The 26933-nt window shown below is 35.4% G+C and overlaps 1 protein-coding gene and 1 pseudogene across 1 annotated transcript; both read left to right on the forward strand.

Annotated features, from left to right (window-relative positions):
• The first annotated feature begins 15240 nt into the window (after positions 1 to 15240).
• Positions 15241 to 16670, forward strand: LOC130216629 (SLAM family member 6-like). The gene is made up of 4 exons (XM_056448518.1): positions 15241 to 15280; positions 15469 to 15789; positions 16050 to 16331; positions 16436 to 16670. Exons 1-4 carry the CDS (start codon positions 15241 to 15243, stop codon positions 16573 to 16575), a joined length of 783 nt encoding a protein of 260 aa, XP_056304493.1. The 3' UTR covers positions 16576 to 16670.
• Positions 16671 to 19727: 3057 nt separating this feature from the next.
• Positions 19728 to 24247, forward strand: LOC130216630 (uncharacterized; annotated as a pseudogene).
• The last annotated feature ends 2686 nt before the right edge of the window (positions 24248 to 26933 follow it).

Raw genomic sequence — 26933 nt, forward strand, 5'->3', positions numbered from 1 at the left:
TGGTGGCTCTTTGTTTTCCAGTGCGTGTCTAGCTGATCCTCCCGATCTTTGCTCTATTTAGAGTATGACCCGTACTGGCTGAGAATCTCTATGTATCTTATTGTCCTGATGTAGGTCTGAGAATTCTGTGCGCGTCTTGTGCAGCCGCTGCTGAGGAGCCATGCTGGTGTTGTTTTATCTATGTCATTTGTATGTCTGTTTGTTAAGTAATTATTTTGATCGAGTAATTTGTTAAATTAATTATCTATATTTTTGTTGCCACTTTATTTTGATAGGACACTTATTTTTTGGTCTCTAAATAAAGAGAATTGTACTTTTCTGAGTTGCGTGTCCTTTTATATTGCTAACCCCTCCCTAGATGAGCCTTAAAAAAATTGGGGTTTGTAACAATATAATAAATAATACTAATGATAATTATAACATAATACAAAAGCAAATTGTCATGAATAAACTGAAAAAAGCCCCCCGAGATGAAGGCATGAAGGCAGTGGTTTTTATAGATATAAAAAATAATAATTTTTGTAATATTTTAATCCTTTAATTCTTTTTCCATTGTAAAGATATTTGCGCATTGCTGTACATCCTGTGTGTATTAAGTAATGTTTAAGCAAGGTGCACAACTGACGCGCTCTGCGCTGCTCTCAGCTGGTCTATTGAGCAGTCTATTTTAGTTCCTCAAAATAGCAACATGCCAGCAATGTGCCTTAACACACTTCCTTTTTAGATCAGAACGCCTATGGGCGCACATATGAACACAAATAGATTTGCTATTTAAACAGCATGGCGCAAAACGTTAAATGACATTTGCGTCGAGCTGAAACTAGCAAATAACATTTGCGTCACTCCTTGCGCTTCATTGCACCAGGTGTATGATAGGGCCTTATGTCACACTTGTGATCTGATTTGTTGCTGAATAACCATTCAGAGAACTCTCTACAGATGATGCTGCTTTGACATGCTGAACCGGCCCAATGAGTTCTGAAGCTAACACCAACGAGAGTGGACGTGTGGAAGGCACTAAACCAACTAGCAGGACTAACGCTGACCATCGGCCCTTAGAGCCAATCACAGTCATGTATGATGAGCGCATGAACACAATGGCCAACCAGCAGTGTTCAAGAATCCAGCCAGCAGTGCTGAATAAGCAGTAAATGCTGCTATCGTCACATTATTTAACATTTCAGCACAGGCTCGTAAAAGTTGGTCCTTCTGGCAACACTACCAGCACCTCAACCCATCATGAATGCATAACTACTGTATGCCAGTGCGCGGTTTCATAGCTTGACTGAATAATGCAGAAGAGCAGCCAAAATAATAGCAGCCAAAATAAAAATAAGTAAATAAATTGCATACTGTATTTATAATGCAAATAAATGTGAAAACAAATTCAATAAGTAAGTAAGTAATAATAATATGTAAATGCTGAAATACGGAAATGCGGAAATAAATGCAAACAAATGACAAAAATACAAATATGCATAAAGAAATAAAAGTAGAAATATTTATTGATGTATTTTTAATATTATATTTTCTACTGACTACAACTGCGAACAAGCAGAAAGTAGAATTACACGTCCTAATTCTACATAACAATTGATCCTTCTGTGAGTTATTTCAATACAATTTCCAGTGCAATAAAACAAAAAAAGCCAAAGAAAAGCTTCACTCTACTTAAAATCAAAGTGTTTAAACCACTTGATTTAAACCTAAAGCTGTAGTATATAAACAGTTTTTCACACTCGCCACTCTGATGTTTTATATATATATATATATATATATATATATATATATATATATATATATATATATATATATATATATATATATATATATATATATATATATAACAATAAAGAACAGCATGACTGTGAAATTTCAAAAAGTTTAATTTGTTTAACTGTTAAACACATTAAAACCCCAAATCAAAAAAAAAAAAAAAAAAAAAAAATTGGGACAGTATAGAAAATGCAAAGAAAAAAGAAAGTAGTGATTTCTAGATTTACTTTTACTTCTATTGTAATGCAGGCATTAAACAATCAGTATTTATTGTGTTCCTCATAATTTTATTTTATATTTTTCAAATTGATCACAAATTCCAATTTCGGTTCTTGCAACACATTTAAAAAAGTTGTAACAGTAAAGCATTTACCAATTTGCAATGTTGTCATTTCCTTTTGCAACACTTAAAATATGTTTAGGAACTGAAGGCACCAAGTGATGAAGTGTTTCAGGTGTAAATTTGTTCCATTCTTCCTGCAAACAAGTCTTAAGGTGGGCAAAATGTGCAAAATATTCTCTATTGGAGACAGGTTGGGACTTCAGAATGTGGTTTTGCATTGTCTTGCTGAAATATGCATGGATGTCCCTGGAAAAGAAGGCAGCATACTGTGCTCCAGAATCTCTATGTACCTTTCAGCATTAATGGTGCCATCACAGAAGTGCAAGTTACCTTTGCCAAGGGCACTGACACAACCCCATACCATGACAGACCCTGACTTTTGGACTTGTTGCTGGTAACAGTCTGGATGATCCTTTTCTTCTTTGGTCGGGAGCACACTGCGTCCATTTCTCCCAAAAAATACCTGAAATAATGGTTAATCTGACCACAGTACACGTTTCTACTGTGTGATGGTCCATCTCAGATGCCTCCAAGCCCAGAGATGTTGACGGCACTACTGGACACTGTTAACATAGGGCTTTCTTTTGGCACAGTACAGTTTTCACTGGAATTTGTGGATGCAACCATGTATTGTGGTACTTGACATAGTTTTGCCAAAGTAGTCCAGAGCCCATGTGGTGATATCACTTATAAATGAATGATGATTCTTGATGCAGTGCTGCTGGTTGTTCAAATTAGGCTTGTGGTCTTTTCCTTGTCCTTTTGTGCTCTGTGTTACTTTATGCACTGTTGAAGGTGAAATATCCAAATGTCTTCCTATCTTTCTTAGAGGAACATTATTTTTAAACATTTCGGTTATTTTCTCACGGATTTGTTGGTGATTCGCGACCCATATTTGCTCCTAAAGGACTAGACCTTTCGAATGCTGCTTTTTTACCAAATCATAATGACAATCACCTGTTGACATCGCCTGTTTCAAATCACATCATTATTTAACCAATTTACCTCATTACTAGCATTAAATTGCTCCTGTCCTGACTTTTTTTGAATGTGTTGCAGGTCTGAATGACAGGAATGGAAGTATAAATACAAATGAAAAGAAGATGACTAGACTAGAACATGAATATTTTGTGTTCATATTGTCTGCAACCAAATACAATTCAAAGTAAATTAGGAAATAACTACTTTCTTTTTTTTTTTTTTTTTTTTTTTACTATTTGCATTTTTCATACTGTCCCAGCCATTTGGGGTTATAAGTAATATATGTGAGCTGAGTTCAATTAAATTTAAATTGATCACCTGTTTCATTGTTCAAAAGCAGTTTTAAAAAAGGTGATTTTTATTACATTACAATCAAAAGCAGAAAAAATAAAAATACAAAATGGAAAAATAAAAACAATTAGGAATTCACAAATAAATGTTTTCTCACCATAAACATTAACAGTGAAGACTTTTTTTAGGCTCCCTCTGTGGTGGTCGATTTGTACTTTATAAAGTCCAGAATGTTTGCTTCTCATGTTGTTGATGGTCAGAGATCCAGCCTGATTCAGCTTCAGTCTGCCTCTGAATAGCTCATTTAGTTCAGGATAAGAGATCTCATTCCCATCGATTTCAGCAATGGTGGAACCTTTGTCTCCAAACTTCCAATGTACCAAAATAATCCTCCGTATATCCTGATCAGGGTTTAAAGTGACAGAATCTCCCTCCATCACTGATATGGCCTTGACTTCACGAGCACCAAACACAGCTGCACAAATAGAAAAAAAAATAGGTACGATATAAAGTACAATAACAATGTATAAAATGTACAGTGACATAAAAATTGAACCCAACACAGAAAGTATATTAGTACCTCAAGTGTACATAGTTAAGTGTACAAAGTGTCAGTATAAAACTGTATATAAAAAAGGCGAAAAATCTAATTCTCCATTAAAACCTGAAATTGAGTTGCTTGAAAACTGAATCCAGAAAGATGACTTTTCAGCAGTTTATCTTATATAATTGAAGCTCTTCTATCTAAATACAATAGAAGGAATTTCATGACAAACATCCCTGATGATTACTCATCAAGATTTCACAATTATTCTTTACAATTCCCTTAGGTTATTTGCCTCTGTAATGTATTGTGTAACAAAACAAACACTTTTCAGAAGGACCAAAAAATAAATGAGTAAAGCAAAGATTCAAAATAGTGGTATTTAAATATGAATGAAAAACCTTCAAATTGGGCTGCACGATTATTCTAAAAAAGATCACAATCTCGATTCGACCCTACACACAATCTTAATCCAGCTTTTCTACGATTTAGCCAATTATATTTGCATGGTTAGGAGAGAAGCATAAAGGCGGTTGCACAAGTCTTCTCATTGTCTTGTATACGTTGCTCAGCAACATGGACACCTCCAAATTGTGTTAAAAGTGTCACATACGATATTTATAAGGTATAATTCACCAAAAATGTCTTCGCAGCCGCAAAATTACACGTGAGTTTACTACAGAGAGGACGCACACGTGCCCACCAATGATGTCCGCATTAGTAAACAGGACCTGCATATGCTGTGAATAACAAGAAATAACGTTGCAACTAACGTTCAGTTTGTCACAAACTGAGCTCAAAGTGATGTCAGCCATGACATGAACTGCACTCTGCAGTGAAAGTGAAACCAAAACTGTACACATCATTTAAATGATCATATCGCATTCTAAAGTTATAATTACGACAAGCATATGATGCATGTTTTATTTCAAGTGTTGTGCATGAAAATAAATATTTACTGGGTCAGTATAACTACTCCAGCCTATATAACATTGAATATAATGCAAGAGGAAATCTGATAATGGCAAATGTCTCATTTTACCAGTGGGAAAATGGTCTAATAATGTTGTCAATGACAAATGTCAAGCATATGTCTCTCAAACATAATGTTTCAACTTTAGAATTATGAATAATTGTAGTCTGATTACGTCACTTTACTGTGAATTAACAACCAGTATGTATCCAAGTCTATACATCATTTATCAATTTAACAGCTACACATAGGCCTAATATTATTATTGTTGTTGTTTTACCATATGTTTGAGAATAACAATAATACTACCACTCACATTAACCTTTATTTTACATCTACAGAATCGTGAGAAAATTGTGATCTTTATTTTAAGCCGAAAAAAATCTTGATTCTCAATTTAACCAGAATTATGCAGCCCTACCTTCAACCCTACAATATCAAAATTACATAATTTATAAATTGTCCCAACCACACAATATTTTTCCACAAATAATAGATAAATAAAATAATAAATAACATGAGAGCACTTTATCTTCATTGCTGGACAGTTATCTTCATATAGTGACAATCAGGGCTTGACATTAACACCCGCCGACCCGCCAAATGCGGGTAGATTTCAGCTTTGGCGGGTTAGACAGCCACCGCCACTAGCTACTTTGGCGGGTTGAAAATAATTTTTAAATTGTGGTTTTCTTAAAAGCAGGGTTCGACTATAAGTATGACCCAATATGCGTGCAAATGTGATCTTAGAATCGAGAAACAGCACGACTAACAATATAATTGCGTTCACGCGAGCAGAAGAAAGCAGATGATTATCGAATGAGAGGATGATCACTCGCGCTATCCATAGATATATACACTAGATATCGCATAGGGACCCTGAGCATGCATCAATAGCGCCGCCACATTTATACAGGGCTCCCAGGACAAAAGTGATTTAACCGCACTAGTCAAGACAGTGTTACGATGTGAAGATGCTGGACTTTAGCGCTGTCTACGGGTGTAGTAGCGAGCTAACAAAGAAAACAAAGCACAAAGGCAGAACATTTCATAGGTAAGATTTAGTTTTTTACGTTTTTGTATGTTATGAAGTTTTGTGCTGAACAGGTAACGTTATTGATGATAATACAGTCACTTACTCCATTCACCCTTAGGCAAAATAGCACCAACTCGCACTAAATACTCCGCTTATGCTAGTTTCGTTGAATAAAATCAGCAAACAATGTAATATGACAACGAGATGCTGCGGTGCCAAAAACTTGTATTATTGTCGACTAGGTGAACGAGTCGTTCATAACAGAAATTCATTCACAAATGAATCGCTCCCTCCGTCGGAATTAGAAGTGAAAGCAAGAGAGGGGGTGTGTTTTAGAACATGGATTAGATTAAATTTAACAGGGAGGGAGAATAATACATTTCCATACACACAAACACAAGCTTTTTGTCAGGAATAACTGTGTGATCACTTATCCATCACTGTAGAAAAGTGATGTAAAGTTATAAATTTGCATACTGACCTCCGGGAAAACTCCCGACCATAGATATATGTGTATGTGTATATCTCTGGCTTTGGATGGCCGCAGTCCTCCACTGCAGCTTGGTCCCACATTCATTTCAAAGGAGCGATACCCTGTACTAAAATGGCGGCTCTATTGACGCATTCCTTCCAATAGACAACAACAGGGCAGGCGACATCTAATGTATACATCTATGCGCGCTAACAGCTGATGTGATCCGCACGACTGTTTAAAGCGCGTGCAAGCTCCTGTTTCTTTACTTGAAGCAACCGTGCCTAGAACGCAACTGGGATCGGTGCTCTTTCAAATAGTCAGACAAAAAAGTTATGCTAATGCACCCACAGTCTTGATGCTTTCAAGAGCTCCAAATATGTCTTTTTGCAAGCAGCACCGGTTGCTTTCGCTTTGAACAGATTATTAATTGGCCTTAACCATGTGATCATCCTTCCATTATCACACAGTATGTTTTGCACCTGCTTTCTTTTGCTAATGGTTATTTTTGTTTATATGGTTTAATTATCATTTTTTAACAACAACATATGCTTTAATATGAGATTAACTCTCCATTTATGTGTAGTTAACTGGTGATCTGAGAGACCTTTAGCCAGGACAGATAACTGTGCATATTTTTGATACATGACAATAATTCTTTTTAAAAGTCAATTGTTTTTCTTTGTTTTTTTAAAGAATTTTTTTGTTGAATAAAAAGTATAGTATACAGCTATGTTTAGCTTGTTTGACACATTTAAATTTGTGGCCAAGAAATAATTATTGTTTGGTGGTCAGAGATAAATTTGGTAAATCCTTTAATTTGAGTTCTGAAAAGTCATGTGAAATAAAAACTAATTGCAGTATAACACTATGAAACCATGACCCATTTGATCATGCTCATTGAGCAAACTCATCCACGACACACAGAAGAGAAATGATATGTCAAGCAGATTTTTTTATAAATCGCAGTGTCACACCAAAATAACAACAAAACGTTACAGTTTTAAAGTGGTTCCTAAAACCATTCAAAGACAAAAACTTAATGTGCTGGTCATGACTTTGCAGGGGGCTACAGTCACATGATCTTGAATGGGATCTTGAAGTTTTCACTGGAATTGCCCAATTTAAAAATTGCATATAATAGGAATATTCACAAAAAAAGAATCTATTTAAAATTTAAATATATTTTCCGCCACAACAAAAATGGTATTAATAAAAAATGTTCATTTTTTTTTTCGGCTTAGTCTCTTTATTAATCAAGGGTCACCACAGTGGAATGAACTGCCAATTTATCCAGCATATGTTTACATAGTGGATACTCTTTCAGCAGCAACCCATCACTGGGAACATACAATCTTGCATGCACACCCACACATACACTACGGCCAATTTAGCTTATTCAGTTCACCTATAGAGCATTTCTTTGTACTGTAGGAGAAACCGGGGAAGAACATGCAAACTTCACACAGAAATGCCTCACTGACCCAGCCGGGGCTCGAACCAGCGACCTTGCTGTGAGGCGACAGTGCTATTCACTGTGCCACCGTGTTGCCCGTGATAAAAAATGTTAAACGATGTTAAGACAAAGCAGTTTCTATAATAAGAGGTATTTTAAAGGTATTCTATAATAAGAGTTATTTTATAAGAGGAGTTTAAAGGTATTTGCTCAGGGTTAACCATGGCATGCTTCTGAGGTTTTCACCCCAACGTCAGCAGCATGTCTTCCTGACAATTATTTAAAAAGTTTGGCGAAATTTGGATGAGAAACACAGGAGAAACCGATTTTGCAGCATAAAAGTATTATAGGGAAGTCAGAATTAGCCCCCCTGAATTATTAGCCCCCTTATTTTTTTCCCCAATTTCTGTTTAACGGAGAGCAGATTTTTTCATCAAATTTCTAAACATAGTTTTAATAACTCATTTCTAATAAATGATTTATTTTATCTTTGTCATGATGACAGTAAATAATATTTGACTAGATATTTTCAATACACTTCTGTACAGCTTAAAGTGACATTTAAAGGCTTAACTAGGTTAATTAGGCAGGATAGCGTAATTAGGCAAGTTATGGTATAATGATGGTTTGTTCTGTAGTAAAATTAGCTTAAAGGGGCTAATAATTTTGTCCTTAAAAAGGATTTTAAAAAATTAAAAACTGCTTTTATTCAAGTCGAAATAAAACAAGTAAGACTTTCTCCAGAAGAAAAAATATTATCAGACATACTGTGAAAATTTCCTTGCTCTGTTAAACATCATTTGAGCAAAAAATCAAAGGGGGGCTAATAATTCTGACTTCAAATATATGTACGTTAAATCTTGTGTAAATCTCGTTAACAGTTGTGATAACTGTCTTCTAGGCTAAAAAACACACAGTGACTGCTAGCCAGTTTTAAAAAAAACATGACACAGCGGGGTTAGTTGTAAAAGGGTGTTACAATTAAGCCAAACACTGTTGGACACCAATTAAACTAATAAAATCATTTTTTGAATTTTGAGTGTAATGTCGGGAACTTTTTAAATAAAAATGTTTTTTAATAGTAAATATTGTTTTAATAGAAAAAAAAAATATTTTATTGCTGATAATGCAAATAAACACATTGTATAATAATGGATAAATGCATAATAATGCAAATAGATTCAAATGTGTTTATTCAATAAACAAATTAATAAATAAACATACTGTGCTATGTAGAATAAAAAAGAAATGAGCCAATTACTGAGGAAATATAGCTGCTATTTAAAGTAAAGTGAATTTAAATTAATTGTGTGAAATCTGCCTTTATAAGCATGTGTTACAACTAACCCCCTGTCTGTTACAACTTGCCCCGCAGGTGGGGTAAATAGTCACAGTTTTTCTCCTGGTACTTTTGGCAATACTGCACAGAAACGGTAGGTCCGGTAATCACACAACCAATGCTCATTTGTAGAAGAGGCTTGTGTGTTATTCAGGCCTGTAATTGTCCCATTTTGACTGCTAAGCTATCATAAATTATGAAAATAACCCATCAAAGGCTTTAAGACCAAGTGGAATCTGACATAAGTGAAGTCATCTTTCACTGACCGATACTGCATTTTACAATAAACTTTTATTCTAAATCTTAAACCTTACTCTTGAAAGAAAAATATGACCAATAAAAAGGTGTGATGCACCAAAAGTGGCCCATATTAAAGTTAATTATAATAATAATTTGGCTATTGTTGTTTTCAATTAGTTTTCAAATGTACTTTTTATAAAAGAGGCCTGAAAAATCGCCAAGCTCTACATTATTATTATTATGTTTTATTTGTTCACTATTCAAATGGCCGAATTCTGGCTGAGGAAAGTTGAATGTGCTGCTGAGTTATTTGCCTAATAAATGACAATAGGATTAAGTTTTTATTTTAAAACTTTAACAGATTTTGTTTTCTAATGATATATGATGTATTAAATTTGTATTTAATCTAACAAGTTAATCCAGCTTAAAATAGTGCTTAAAATTTCACTAAATGCAGTTTTTAAACATTATAATTAAATAGAAAATGAAGCGAATAACTGCAAAAAAGGTAGGTAAAGGTAAAAAAGAGGTAAAAAGGAATCACCCCTTTGACCAGGCTGGCTACGAGCCTGTTATTGGTAAATATATATATATATATATATATATATATATATATATATATATATATATATATATATATATATATATATATATATATATATATATATATATGGTTTGTCTAACCCCATTACTTTGTTCATTATTTGGCCAAAACCAAAAAGTCCTACTTTGTGCCCCGCTCTCCCCTATAATTGATTATATTCATGATTCAACGTGTGACAGTAAAAATGCAAAGTCACGTCAACAACCCAACCCATATACAAATCCATATACAAATCCCAGCAACAAATGTGTTTAGTTAAAGGCAAAACAAGCAACCGTTGTTGTACTCATAGTTTGTTTATAAAACTGGTCTTTTGCCACATTGTGATCACTGTAAATCAAGTAAAAAACATTGTTTCCAATTGCAATACGAAACCGAAAGTAAACAAAAAAAATCGCACTTACTGCATATTAGTAAGATTGGAAAGAAATTGCAAGTCCTCTTCATAATGCTGAAGATTCCAGAAAAACAAATTCGATGGATACCGTACATTTTTAATGTTTGTTTCTGAACCACACCCACGCGACTGACAGCGACGAGTGAAAACAACTCCCAGAATAATAAACAACGCGACTGTTACTGACGAATTATATTCTACTAAAGAACAACATATACGATTCCAACCATGATTTAAGACAAGCAAGGCTTAATAGACTCTTAAGGACGATTATTTCATTCATTCTCCTTTCTTTATCTTCTTGTTCTTTGGGTTGATTGGCGAGTCACGTCCAACATTCATGTGTATATCGCCATCTCCCGTGCTGGAGTGTGAAGTGATTTCAGAGTCAGACAAGGCGTGCATTATCTACACCCTTTTCCTAACATCGCTGTTTTTAAGTGAATTTTAAAACAGCTTTAGTAATTTTTCCTGATCCTTAATTTGTATTAAATACATTCCTTACATCCCTTATTATATAGTTATTTTACTAGTTTAATCCAGCTCATTTCTAGAACAATTTAATAGCACATTTTGTACAGTTTACTTGGCATATCACATATAATCTTGTACTGTTTACCCATTTTGTTTAGCGTCGAGTTCAGTTTAGTGTATCCCATTTTCATCATCTTTACTAAGGACATAGCCACATACAGTTGAAGTCAAAATTATTAGCCCCCCTGTTTATTTTTACCCCAATTTCTGTTTAACGGAGAGAAGATTTTTAACACATTTCTAATCATAATGGTTTTAACTCATTTAACTGATTTATTTTATCTTTGCCGTGATGACAGTAAATAATATTTTATTAGATATTTATCAAGACACTTCTATACAGCTTAAAGTGACATTTAAAGGCTTAACTAGGTTAATCAGGTTAACTAGGCAGGTTAGGGTAATTAGGCAAGTTATTGTATAATGATGGTTTGTTCTGTAGACTGTCGAAAAAAATATATAGCTTAAAGGGGCTAATAATTTTGACCTTAAAATGTTTTTTAAAAAAATGAAAAACAGTTTTTATTCTGGCCGAAATAAAACAAATAAGACTTTCTCCAGAAGAAAAAATATTATCAGACATACTGTGAAAATTTCCTTGCTCTGTTAAACATAATTTGGGAAATTTTTAAAAAACAAAACAAAATCAAAAGGTGGCTAATAATTCTGACTTCAACAGTACCTTGTAAAATACTTTATATGCTATGTAAATGCCTTATTGTATTACAAGTGTTACAAGTGTTTTCCTTGCCACTTTTAATATCAGGGTTGTTTAACTTTTCCCTTGCTTTATTAATCACTTAATGAGACTACTAGATAAGTAGATTTTAATTTAAAAGCTTCTTTTGCCATTTTGACAGCCTTTTCATTACTTGGTTGGTACAGTATATCATGTGGTAGTGCCCACACAAAATGTACTATTATTTATGCACTATTATTCATGCTCATTATTGTCTTAGTCTATATAAAATATTAATTATTTCTGTATCCTACATATGACAAATTGATTGCAGTAAACATGATCATAAATATGATGAACTGATTGCAAGGTTTGAAGACTAGTAGTCATTAGTAGCCATTTTTATGTAATTATTTATGCACATATGCTAGTATGTGTGCATATATGTAGCCTATGTTTATATCTTTTCATAATTTTAAGAGATTTTTAAAATTATTTTATTTATAACATTTTTTTTTGTTTAAAATTTTATTTAGAAATATTACAGTTGTTACCTCTAAAAATATTACTCTTATATTTATTGGTAAACTCCAAGCTTCCAGTTGTCAGCCTGTGAGACATTAAACAACTTCCCTGCGCAAAGGATCATGGGGGCCTAAAGTGTCCATCATTTGTCCCTTTTAAAATCCTTCATTTCACAGCGCCTTTCAAAGTGGGCAGATTTGAGCACTTTGCTTTGGAATGACACTTCAATATGGTTTGTTTTCAATCCAAAGTGCCTTACGAAGGGGGATATATCTCTTTTAAAATGCATCAAATTTATATGGCTTCTCTCGCGTGAGATCATGGGATAGCGTAGCGTCCATCAGATGCCCACTTCAGAATCTCGCCGGAAATAGTAAGTCATGCAGGTACTTTGGGCAAAGTCTAGATTGAATACGCAGCCGTTCTGAAGTGCGATATGCACATTAATATAGCAGCATTGTTTATGACACTGTATAACAATAATTAATATTTTAACAGTACTGTGACGATTGGGTTTAGGCGTTAAAAAATATTGAGTAATTTAATATATAACATAAATAATACTCGGTACAACTACTGTTTTTACAGTGCTGTGACGGTCGGGTTTAGGGTTAGGGTGGGGGTAGATGTTAATAAAATACAATAAATGGGAAATTTAATAAATAATATAAATAATTCTCGTTAACTTCAGGCCGCAGCCAATCTAGCAACAACCAGTACCTGGTACTTTGGACATACTACTTGTAAGAAAGTAGCCTATGTGACTTTGGATACAGCATATGTGATACCTTTATCCTTCATTCTATATTCCCAATGGTGCATTACTGCCCCCTACTGGACTGGAGCAAGGCCTGATATAATTTCCAGAAGATTTAATTCTTCTACCGACTGAACTTGTTGTTTTTGGACTGCTGCACAAAGAAATTCCACACATTCCACATATTCTGGTAATACATTGTCAGAAACATCTTTACCATAGTGCAAATTATACAGTGAAATAAATATAGATCGGTCTGGTTTTCTCCTTTTCATTGCTGTTTGGCATTATTGGTATGTCTTATTTAGCCTTTTAGACATTTCTTTCTCTGTTTTTTCCCTCTAAAGTCAGCAATAAATTGCATGATTATCAATATTTACAATGTTACACAAATGTTTAAAATGTTTTACCCACATATTCCTCACAATGTTTCTTTAATTTGTGTTATCTAATTATCTAATAGCATCTAATGCAACACATTGAGTGACTTACATTTACATTTACATTTAGTCATTTAGCAGACGCTTTTATCCAAAGCGACTTACAAATGAGGACAAGGAAGCAATTTACACAACTATAAGAGCAGCAGTGAACAAGTGCTATAGACAAGTTTCAGGCGTGTAAAGTCTAAGAAGCAAAGCATTAAATTTTTTTTTTTTGAGAGAGAGAGAGAGAGAGTACAGTTAGTGGTATAGCCAGAGAGGCAGTTACAGATTAGGAAGGAAAGTGGAGACTATATAGTTGAGTTTTTAGTCGTTTCTTGAAGACAGCAAGTGACTCTGCTGTTCTGATGCAGTTAGGGAGTTCATTCCACCAACTGGGCAGATTGAATGCGAGAGTTCGGGAAAGTGATTTCTTCCCTCTTAGGGATGGAACCACGAGGCGATGTTCATTCACAGAACGCAAGTTTCTGGAGGGCACATAAATCTGCAGAAGAGAGAGCAGATAAGAAGGAGCAAAGCCAGAGGTCGCTTTGTAAGCAAACATCAGAGCTTTGAATTTGATGCGAGCAGCAACTGGCAGCCAGTGCAAACGGGTGAGTAGCGGAGTGACATGTGCTCTTTTGGGTTCATCAAAGACCACTCATGCTGCTGCGTTCTGAAGCAGCTGAAGAGGTTTGATAGAATTAGCTGGAAGCCCGGCTAGTAGAGAGTTGCAATAATCCAGTTTGGAGAGAACAAGAGCTTGGACAATGAGTTGAGCTGCTTTAGTGATTTGATAAAACAGTTAATGTTGCATGTATAGATTTACAAAAACAAAGATTTCTGACTGAATAAATACACAATATATATATATATATATATATATATATATATATATATATATATATCTGTAAATTATTTAATGCAATAATTTAACACATTGTGGTATAAAATAATGCCATTTAAAACTTTTCTTCTAAAATTTGTATTTTTCTCTAACTTCTGTGTGTGGACTCAGTAATTTTACTTTTGTAGTGACAAATAAGCTGTTTTGTCTTATTTCGCTAAAGTGAAATAACTCAACATAAATTTTTGCATCTGAACTCTTCATATATATATATATATGTTTCATCTGAGTCAGAATGAACCCTGACCATTCTTAAATTCAAATTTTTATATTGTTTTCGAATGTTGCCTTTAGACTTGTCTTTAGATGTTTATAAAGTTGTTACTTGGCTGTTGACCCAGCTGTTTTCTCTATCTCTCTATGTTAATGCAGTTTCAACACCATTGATAAATTGGTTCTCTGCGCACCACACCAATCCACATTCTAAAACTGTTACCATTTGGTCAAGTTGTAGTCACTTCAAACAATGCAGAGACGACAAACTGTTGACTTGAAAAATATCTAGTCAAATATTATTTACTGTCATGACAAAAATAAAATAAATCAGTTATTAGAAATGAGTTATTAAAACTATTATGTTTAGAAATGTGCTGAAAAAAATCTTCTCTTCGTTAAACAGAAATTGGGGAAAAAATAAAGAGGGGGGCTAATAATTCAGGGGGGCTAATAATTCTGACTTCAACTGTATATATAATAATGGCTCCTGCTGGCAATCTACATTTAGTGTTCAAAGCCACCTGACCCTTTAAGAACCAATGAGCTATAAGCTGTCATCAGCATGTGGTTTACAGCATTTTGTGTGTGTGTGTGTGTGTGTGTGTGTGCTTTTTCACATCTGCAGGAAAGTTTCACTTAACCAATATTACAAACCAGCAGCACTGTTTTCAGCTTCTCTATAAAAATAAGAACTGCTTTTTAAATACCTTCAGCAAAAAAAAAAAAAATGGCAATAAATATATTTGCGATGTTACTATTATACTGTTCATTTCCATGGAGACTGAACGGTGAGTATTACTGTTATAATATTTTTCCTGTTCATCTTTTTTATCCATTTATCTCTTCTAATGAAATTAAATGATTTGATTTACTACACAGTATAGACTTTCAGTTTGACATTTGTAGGGAAGTTTGTTGCAAATTGTGTCAAGCCTTCTAATTCTGAGCACTGTATCTGTCTGTGTGTGTTGATCAGGTGTGTGTGGTGTTGAAGGGAAGTCAGTGTCGGTCACTGAAGGAGATTCAGTGACTCTAAAATTGGCTCTTGCTGAAATCCAGAGCGACGATCTGATAATGTGGAGATTTGGACCTGAGGACTTTCTCTTAGCTAAAATCAGCAGAAAGAGGGAGACTTTTAATGGTCCTGATGGAAGATTCAGAGACAGACTGAAGCTGGACAATCAGACTGCATCTCTGACCATCACAAACAGCAGAATCTCAGACTCTGGACTTTATACAGTGAGCAGCCGCACTAAAGGAGATACGCCACTTCGCACATTCAACCTTACTGTCTATGGTAAGCAGAGAAGTACCTAAGCAGCTTTGATTTGGTTTGACAATAATCACTATTGTTGTTATTGAGAATATTGTACAATTAAGTAATGACACACAGGTTAATTTGTTTATTTGATGCATATCATTTAACATTATAATTACAGTTTATTAAACAACCTTAACAATATAAAGTTATAAATGTTATATTTTTATATTTCACTCAACTAACAAATAACATAGCCGTCTTACTAAATTAAATTTATTTTCTTTGGTATTTTCCAGCTCGTCTGCCTGTTCCTGCTATCAGTAATTTTTCCTCCTCATCTTCATCAGTGGAGTATTGTTCAGTGATGTGTTCAGTGGTGAATGTGAGCGCTGTGAGTCTCTCCTGGTACAAAGGAAACAGTGTATTGTCCAGCATCAGTGCGTCTGATCTCAGCATCAGTCTCTCTCTTCCTCTGAAGATTGACTGTCTGGATGATTCCTACAGCTGCGTGATCAACAATATCATCAGCAACCAGATTACACAACTTAACAACACTGATCTCTGTCAGCCATGTTCAGGTACGTCTCTCTCTCTCTTCCTCTCTCTCTCTCTCTCTCTCTCTATGTCTGTGTCTGTATATAAACAATAAATACGTTATATAACTAATTTCTTCCTTTAAAAGTCTGTAACTGCTGTTGTGGTGCCACTGAAGCTGGGATTCGATTGGCTCTCTCTGCTGTGGTGGGTGTGGCTACTGTTGCTGTGCTTGTTAATGACATCAGATCCAGAAGATTCCAACAAAGAAGAGAGAGAATTGATTAATGTGTTAGTTCACCCAAAGATGAAAATTGTTATTAATTACTAAATAATTAATGATCAGAGCACAAATTAAAAAATATATATATATGAAAAGTCTGCAATGCTTTACTCTGCATTTACTTGTTCCAAACCTGTTTGAGTTTTTTGTTCGGTTGAACACAAGAATTTGTTTTGAAGAAAGCCGGAAACCTGTAACCATTGTTGTATAAAATGTATATCTTTAATTGGAAATTTTTATATCTCTGTTTTCTTGATGCATTTTGTAAAATGTTTTCCTTTGAGCTGCAGCTCTCCAGCCAGACAGCCAGACAGGAAGTATATTTCTGCAAGTTGAGTTTCTGTTCTTGCTTAAAGATGTTCCTTTTTCGTATCTTAAGCTATCAAACTAAGACACCTTTTTAGGAATTATTTACTCTTGACTTATAGCCTTTGTTTTTTTTTTTACATTTAGACAGAGCTCACAGTGTCTAAATAAGCTGTACTTTGAATAAAGGATTGGACAACTCTGAGTGAACTTCTCTTAATTGTTCTGAGGACTGAACTTAAAACTCAGAATAATTTACACAACACCATTGACGTCTTTAATATTTGTTTTTCCTACAATGGATGTCAATGGTTAAAGTTTTTCAACTTTTTCCCCCAAATAACTTCTTTTAAGTGTAACGCATAAAAAAAATTCACAAAGGTTTAGAATACTTGAAGGAGAGTAAAATATTGAGTTCATTTTACTATGCCTTTAAAAACGAAGGTGGAGATGTTCTTTAAAATCTATCACATAAAATAAGTTAAAAGCAAAGCATCTGTGCCATTGTCTGTTACCCGCAACATGAAATAGTAGTACCTTCAGAAACTTGTTGAGAGAGCAAAGGTCAAGTAAGATCTTACCCCACCATCTTTTAGAATAATGAATTATATTAAATTGAACCCTCCATGCCATTCTGATCACTTTACTGGTTCGATGGCATCTTTCTGTAGCAGTTGTGTTAGTTCTGAAACTGTGGTCATTTTGACCCTCTTGAAAGTGATCAAGCCGCTGTAGGAGAAAAAAAAAATTGTAAGGACTGACACAAAACGTCCCATATATACTTACCTCATTTAACATTTTTACTGCTGCAATTTTGGAGAAATCTGCCATTAATGCATGCTAAAGTGCTATAACGACCCCATTTTTAATAAGAAAGGTCACGTCTGACAGAGGTAGTCCCATCTATTACTGCACAATTAAAACAAATGTGCAAGTAAAATGCCATAAAGACCTCATTTATAATAAGTATAAACAATGGTCAGATCTGGTACAGGACATCACATACTAAATGCATACCTATAGGAAACCTGATTACTGCAGCATATCAGCGTATTGTGCCATTTAAGTGCTATAAAGACCCCATTTCTAATGCATAAAAAAATTGTCAGGTTTGATACAGGACATCCCATATCACATGCATACCACATTTGACATCATCTTCCTGCAGCATTTTTGGAGACATGTGAAATCAAAATGATGTAAAGGTCCCATTTTTAATAACATGGTAATTCGGATGCTAATCATTCCATACTAAATGTGTCATTAACACACTTTAAGTGCTATAAAGATATAATATATAATTGTTTAATAAGTAGGGGGGGGGGGGGGGAGCACTGATTTGTTTTAAAAACAGGACGTCCCATACTATATACAAACTTCATATGACACTTTTCTACTGCAGCATTTTGAAGAAATGTGTCATTAACACATTTTAAAGTGCTATACAGTGTCACAGTCTGTAAGGGGAAAAAGGGAGCGAGGACTCAAGTGCAGAAATAATATTCATTTTATTAAACTAAAACAAAAATAAACAGTAAAATAAACTACCCCGAGGGGGAAAACACCAATGAAATCAATAAACAAACAAGACTGGGCAGGCTGGCAGGGATCAGGGCTGGACCGCAGAGGACTGGAAAATATCGATGACGAACTGGCACAGGACAGCAGACATGAGGAGAATATAAGCAGAAATAATTAACACACAGGTGAACAGACAGGTGTTAAACATGTGAATCTAATAAACTAATAATGGGTTAACAAGGAGGGTGGGACTAGACGATAGATGGGAGAGCACATGACAAAAAGACAACACAAGCCATGTGCTCACATAAAACAAGACTAGTAGAACACCCAGCCAATGAGAGAACTCATTAACCGCGTGTTCTTATGACAAGACAAAACACAACAGAAGCACACAACAAAAGCACGCGACCACAATGTAAACACAGAGCCACGTGCTTTGACAACAGACGCAAGACAAGAGCACACTATAAGTGAAACACATGTGCTCCCACACAAATGCAACGCTCATGTTTCATCTCAGCGCCAACCAAAACCGAAACCAACTGGACGGAGACGCTGAGAATGAAACAGCGCACCCAGACAATTACAAAACAAGTGCTCGACCCAAGAAAACTCGAGCAGAGCACTACAGGACAAGACAAGACATAGCTAGTGTCCAGACTCTGCCACCAAAACAAGAATTTACAAGACCAGAGTGGCAGAACCCTGACAATACAGACCTTATTTCTAATACTTCACATATGAAAAAAAAATCCTACTTATTAGAAATGGGGTCTTTTCTTTTCTTATTAGAATTAAAGCCTGCGTAGCCCTCCAAAATAAAATACTGTCCCATTTCTCCAAAGTGCAGCAGTAATAAAGTTTCATATGAGGTATACATAGGCTATAGAATGCTGTACAGGAAATAATTCTTCTTTTTTTTCTCTGAAAAGCCTCATTAAAAAAAATCTTTCATATGATGTATGTTAGATGTCCTGTATCACTTCTATTTGTACATATTAGAAATGGGGTCTTTAAAGCACTTTTATATATGTTATATGGCGCATTCCTATTAAAATGCAGATGTAAATAAGGTTTCATATGAGACACGAATATAATGTAGGACCAATAAAACGCATTCGAGTATTTATAGAGAGTATATTATGTCTGATTGACTTCCTATAATTTCACAAATAAACGATTTAAAAGATAACCTTATAGAATGAAAGCACACAGAAACGTTACTTATTTTTACATACTGTCAAAAAAGCTAATAAAACATTTAATAAAGCATAAATTGCAGAAAAATGGGGGCGTTATACCGCTCTATCTATACTGAGCAAAACGAATGCTCGGAAACAGCACCGTCTGTGTTGATCCTGGAAATTACCATAATGACCGTAATGCGCGCGCATAATAAAAGTAAACCGTGGCTGGCTTGACCGCAGTGCTCTGTGTGGCTGCTGACATTACCGTAATCCTACTAATACGCGCGCACCAAAAATATAAATCGCGGCTGGCTTGACTGTGTTTTTCGAACCGCGGCTGGCTTGACCGCAGTCTTCTAATTTCAGAGACAAGAAGGACTCTCTTCTTCATACTGTCGTTGTCCTTTGAGTTTTTCTTTAGTAAAGTGTCTAAACAAACGTTTGGCATGTTTATATTCGTCTGTTTGTGGAGTCTGACTGGTAAGTAACTAATTTCTTTGGCTCAGATTAGTATACCCTCATTTCTGTATATAGCCTACACAAAAAAACATGTGATAGCTGTTATTCCCATAAATTGTTCCATGATTATCAGATTAATGTAGGCCTTCTGATATTATTTTTTTTCTCTTGCAAAATTTCAAAAAGGTTTGGTTGGATTGAAACTCAAAAAAAAGTTAACAAACAACAACAACAACAAAAAAATATATTGTGTGTGTTGATCAGGTGTGTGTGGTGTTGAAGTGAAGTCAGTGTCAGTCACAGAAGGAGATTCAGTCACTCTAGAATCTGAAATCCAGAGCGACGATCTGATAATGTGGAGATTTGGACCTAAAGAGTTTCTCTTAGCTAAAATCAGCAGGAAGAGGGAGACTTTTAACGGTCCTGATGGGAGATTCAGAGACAGACTGAAGCTGGACAATCAGACTGCATCTCTGACCATCACACACAGCAGAATCTCAGACTCTGGACTTTATAAAGTGTACAGCCGCACTAAAGGAGATACGCCACTCCACACATTCAGCCTTACTGTCTATGGTGAGTAAACTTGTTTGAACAAACAGTGTTTATTCTACTTTAAATTTTAGCTATACATCTTAAGACAATAAAATAAGTTCAATAAATTAAATAAGTTAAACCTGGAATAACATTGATGTCTCGCTTCTTTTGCCGAGTTTAAATGACTTACTATTGTCAGACTTCCTGCATATGGCATTAAATTCAAATATAATTATAAAAAAATCTCATGTTTCATCACAAGCTTTTCGGTTAGTGTTGCCTCCATGCTAAACAAGAGCATTATTCTTCCTGTTTCAAATTGCTTTAATTCAGTTTTGGATTGTTTCAGAGTATTTTTTTTTTATCTAATTAAACATCTTTGGTCAGCTTTTTATCCCCGTTTATGTTTATTTTTCGATGTTTTCCAGCTTATCTGCCTGCTCCTGTTATCATCAGAAACTGTTCATCATCATCATTATCATCAGATTGTTCAGTGTTGTGTTCAGTGGTGAATGTGAGTGCTGTGAGTCTCTCCTGGTACAAAGGAAACAGTTTATTGTCCAGCATCAGTGTGTCTGATCTCAGCATCAGTCTCTCTCTACCTCTAGAGGTGGAATATCAGGATAAAAACACCTACAGCTGTATGATCAACAACGCCATCAGCAACCAGACCACACATTTGGACATCAACACACTCTGCCACACACGTTCAGGTACAGAACTACTGATATGTGCTGTTTATTTAATAAAACTGACCCTTTAGAGTTATTAAGGGCTGACAATTTCTTTAACTTTAATGCTGAATTTTGTCCATTATAGATCAGGGTCATTCTTTATTGTACACAGTGCTGCCCTCTGCTGGTGTATCTGTGTTGATTGTTTCTCTAGTCTCCAGGATCTACAGGAAGAAAAGAAAAACAGATCAAGGAGGCAAGTGTTAAGGCTAAATTACACTTCTGCATCGAGTGATTGCCATAACCCACAGCGCTTGCCTTGAGAGTAGCTGCGCATTTATGCTTCTGCATTCTGTTTGTGTTGCTCTGCAGTAACACTTCCGAAACACTAGTTGGCAGTGGGGTTTTATGTTCCTCTGTGTCGAGTTTCTTCATGGGTGTTTTGTTAACATACCTGTAATCCTAATAAGCAGGGCCAGAGCAAGCTCAACTGGTGCTCTAGGCAAATGACAAGAATGCCACCGTCAAAACGAAAGTTATGCCGCCTTCAATTCGAAAAAAAAGGGGGGGGGGGTTGCGGGCGGAGCTGGGTGTTGAGATGACATGGGGTTTTTCGTGGATGAAAGCAAAGAGGGCACGCACCACGCGGCCCTGACTCTGCCGCCCTAGGCAGCCGCCTAGGTCGCCTCTATGGACACGCCAGCCTTACAAATAAGCCTTACTGTACAAGTAGCTCAAACTCGCTCACTGTGATTCTGTGCTCACACCAGACGCAGCAAGCGCAGATAAATCACGCTATTTGTGCTAATAGACACGTGAATATTTTGAGTTTACTCGCTTCATTCACAGTTCAAGTTCACTTCACAATAGACGTGGATTTGACAGATGGGCAGGGCTTCTGTCTGCCTGGTGACTCGAGCTTTGTTGCTAAATGGCTAACATGGATTTTATTGAGAGAATAGCTGCGTTTATGTGCTTTATGAAGGCTGAAAAAACGCGTTGATTCGTTTGGAGCCGTGTCTGAGTTCACTAGATCGTTTCAGAGGTGCACCCAGCTCTGAGAGCTCATACACTCCTCCAGAAACTTAACCAGGATGATGGAAGCTTTCAGCGGTGCTTCTGACTGAGCCAATTGATAAACTGTTGTCGGTGTCGGCAGAAGGATTTTTCCCTGGGACACCAACAACAGGCACTACGTCATAATCACGCCCCCACAAGACCAAGATCCTGATTGGTTAACGTGATGCGAATGTCCGCTGAACTTCAGATTTTCTAACTCGAGCGATTCGCGCAAAACACGCGTTAAAGTCGTCCATCGTGCAAAACGCTCAACTTGCGCTGCTTCATTCGTGTGATTCGCATCATTCGCGCCGCCTCATTCACGCGTATCACGTCGCAGGATGTCCATTCGCGTCTTCACATTGAGTTAACATGTAAATCACTCCTGTTTGACACTTCTTCTGTGTCTGGTGTGAACGCAGCAGAAGGTGGGAATCAGCGGATGTGCAACAACTATAATCATAAGGTAAACACAAAACAAATGTCTCCATCTCGAGCTTCTCCATGGAAATCGACACTTGTTAAACACTCCCTTCATCAGGCTTGCTTTACTGCTGCGACTCTTGTGACGGTAAATGTGACAACACTACCGATCACAGAACCAACCAATCACAGAGCTTGTGTTATGCGTCGTGGCAACACGTAGTTACATTTTTGAGAGGTGCACGTCAGGATCGGCATCAGCCACGGTGAAGGATATATGACTACGAAGGCTGTACCTTACCATCCACCAGCACTCAATGCAGAAATATAAATCATTCTTTACCTAGTGACACATCTGTGAAAATATTTGTAATTGACAGAATAATGTGTGAAAGTGTGAAGAACATGCAACAATAATACCCAAATAATATTTAATTAATGTTCTTTTCTTTACAATGTTTTTCATTGCAGTTGAAGCAGTTCAAAGTAATGAAGAAATAACATATGCGGATATGACATTCTACAAAAGAGAAGAAAAGAATACGGTATGAGCATTTATTTTATGTATGGCAGTTATTATTTCAGCATTGAGCCAAGAGTTGTATGTCGAAGGGGCTGATCACAGGGAATGTGCTAGTCATTTCTAGATATGCAAAGCGCACCACATTGCCTTTATGTTTCATTTTTTTAAAAAGAGCAGTGTGGTGCACCTTTTTGTTGCTAGGCAACCGCTGTATCAACAGTTATGGTGCTGGAACGCTTGACATCACGTGCTTTTTCCACTCAGAGTTGACTTGTTAAACTTTTTTTTACACATAATGCTTACTCCAAAACACAAGCAGTTCAAATGTGAGGCCAGCAGGGTGCATAAACAGCATGCAAACATGCTCACTGCCATTAGAAAATCATGAAAAAATTGTACATTTCAACTCAAAAACAGCACATTGTTGGGATTGGGGCCTAAGGGTTCAATCCACTTAACATGACTTTCGTGCAAAAAAACAAAAATAAAACTTTAGAATGATTTGAAAAAAGGACAAAATAAAGCACGAGGGTATCCGGACAAAGTGACTGTGCAACTGTAAAGAGAAATTTGAATTAATTGCCCCACTTTTGAGTTCTTCTGATTGGTCCACTGATTTGGAACTGACAGTGATGAGTAGCACTGCATTTAAAAACAAACAAACAAACAAAAAAAGGTGTGTGGACTTCAAAAGACATGAGACATGAGTGTAACAGTCACACACATCCATCAAGTGTGTGTTTACATTGAAAAACAGAAAAGTAACACACTGGAAAAGAAAAAGTGCTGATATGTGTGTATCTGTTAGTGTGTGTAACAGAAAACAACAGCACCACAATTGATGTTTTAATTCATAGTCTTATAAATAGCCAGTAATGCTTTCGATAATTATTTCTGTGGTGTGAATAAACGTTTGTGTTTCTTTCAGAGCATTTTGGAGGAGGAGGAGGGCGTGGTGTATGCTGGAGTCACTATGAGACACTGATCAAAGGCATTCTTCAAGAACTTTCTAGAGTAAAATAGTAAAGTAGTCGGTGTTGAGCAGTAGCGTCGCTACAAGTAGTGACGCTACTAGCTTAACTGCATTTCAGTAGCGTGACGGTAGCGTCGCTACTTTCTAAAACAAATAGCTTTTCAGTAGCGAAGCTATTTTATTAGTCAAGTAGCGCAGTAGCGTCCACACAAGCTACATTTACTGATCGCGGATCAATAAGTGACGGCACCGACATTCACGGAGCTGTGTGTCTAGCCGATGAAAGTAAATCCATCTGATGGCGAGAATGAGTTATTCTTCTTTTTCCTGTTTTACGGTGTTCGACAACAATGTTTTTGGTGTGTTACTGCCACCTCTGGTTGGCGATGTCGCAACCGAAACTTGCTTGAAGGAAAAATGACTGAGGGAGAGGAGTTATTTCTGAAGCAGGATTCCTCGTGACCACACCTCGAGAAGTACATGTTAAGATGCAATAACTTAACTTCTGATGCTTAAAAATACTATATATATATATAACAATATAATGCTTATTCCAAAATATTTCCCTTTACTATAAATAAATTATTATAGTATTTTAAATGTGTAACACCTGCTTTTATTGGATTTTTATTTTTAGCTGTTATATACTATAATGTGTTTCTGTTTAGTACAGCATATTATTTGCAATAAATAACTGAACTATTATGCCTCATATGTTTCATTGACCACAAAGATATGACTGACTTGAATTTAAGTTGCTTAGATTTAAAAATGAAAATTGCAAAAAGCTTAGATGTAGCTAAGCTACTTTTCCCTTGTAGCTTTTAGCTTAGCTTGCTACATTTCCCAGGGGGTAGCTTTTAGTTAAGCTACATTTTAAGTAGAGTAGCTAGCTTAGCTCACAACATCTTTCAAGTAGCTTGTCCAACGCTGAGAGTAGTATACTGTGTTATGGTGCATATCACACACAGACCTGAATACTGAGACCTTGAATACTGAGAATCTCATCAAGTACTTCTAAAAAAAAAAAAAGTAATCGAGTGCATACAGGAATTGTATTGTAAATAACTAAAAAAAAAACATTTATATCATAATTGTGCTAAAACCAATCAATCTACTGTTTATAGTTCAAACAAAATAAGGGGCATTTTTTCCATTGTGTTTTTCTATTTTAAGGTAAAGCCTGAAGAAGCTCTAAGGAGGTAAAGGTGCAAAAGAAATGTTCTGCATGCAAACGGATGTGAGAGAGATAAAGCGTACAAGAACCTGACCTGTGAAGTGGAAAGTTTGCTTTTAATACCTGTATGCAACTGTGCTAAACAAGTAGTAGGTAAATGTCAGCTCTGCTTTTGGAAAATAATGACACTTGAACATCATTAATTTATATATACAGTTGAAGTCAGAAATATTCGCCCCCCTTTGAATTTTTTTTTCTTTTTTTAATATTTCCCAAATGATGTTAAACAGAGCAAGGAAATTTTCATAGTATGTCTGATAATATTTTTTCTTCTGGAGAAAGTCTTATTTGTTTTATTTCGACTTGAATGAAAGCAGTTTTTAATTTTTTAAAAACCTTTTAGGGACAAAATTATTAGCCCCTTAAACCATTTTAAGGACAAATTTTTTTTTCAGATAGTCTACAGAACAAACCATCGTAATACAATATCTTGCCTAATTACCCTGAACTGCATAGTTGCCCTAATTAACCTAGTTAAGCATTTAAATGTCACTTTAAGCTGTATAGAAGTGTCAAAAATAAAATAAATCAGTTATTAGAGATGAATTATTAAAACTATTGTGTTTGGAAATGTGTTGAAGAAATCTTCTCTCCGTTAAACAGAAATTGGGGGGAAAAACAGGGAATCTAATAATTCAGGGAGGCTAATAATTACAATTGTGTGTGTATATATTTATTTATGTGTTTATAATTCAGGGAGGCTAATAATAACAATTGTGTGTGTGTGTGTGTGTGTGTGTGTATATATATATATATATATATATATATATATATATATATATATATATATATATACATACATACATAGTGTATAAATAAGAAATGTATAAATAAGAAATCTACAAGGTAATGTACAAAAAAAATCTAATATAAATAAATACATGTACAAAGAAAATGCAAAAGCTCCAAAAAATAGTTTCACATAGGCTAATGTCCTCACATTTATTTGTCTTTATTTATTTCTATATTTATTTGTTTGATTTTATTTGCTTATTTTACTCTTATTTGTTTTCAAATGTATATATTTATACATTTCTTAGGGTAACGTAAGAGTAGCAATCAAATCATTCATTGAGTCGTGGAGGGTATGATTTGAGAACAAAAAGACACCTTGTGGTGCCCAAATGAAACGCAAAAAAATGTATCTTACATGAGGAATGATTTAAGGGGGCATTCAATATTGCAGTAAAACCGTGGAAAATGTGAGGCTTGTCATCTTCATCTCTTTCACCAATTTCAACTCACTCCCATGACGTCTGTCGCACTATCTAAGAAATCACTATGTACAAACCATTGCTGTAGCTCTGATGAAATAATTCATTCTGTTTACTATTGTTATATAAAACCTCTACAAAACCTCTACAGTTTTTTGTACTTTGTGTACAATGGCAATAAAGCATTCTAATTTTGTATATATCTTTCTTGAATGTCGTGTTATTTCCATTCATTTATTCATTAATT

This window comes from Danio aesculapii, chromosome 22, assembly GCF_903798145.1.
Source record: "Danio aesculapii chromosome 22, fDanAes4.1, whole genome shotgun sequence".
Lineage (NCBI taxonomy): Eukaryota > Metazoa > Chordata > Actinopteri > Cypriniformes > Danionidae > Danio > Danio aesculapii.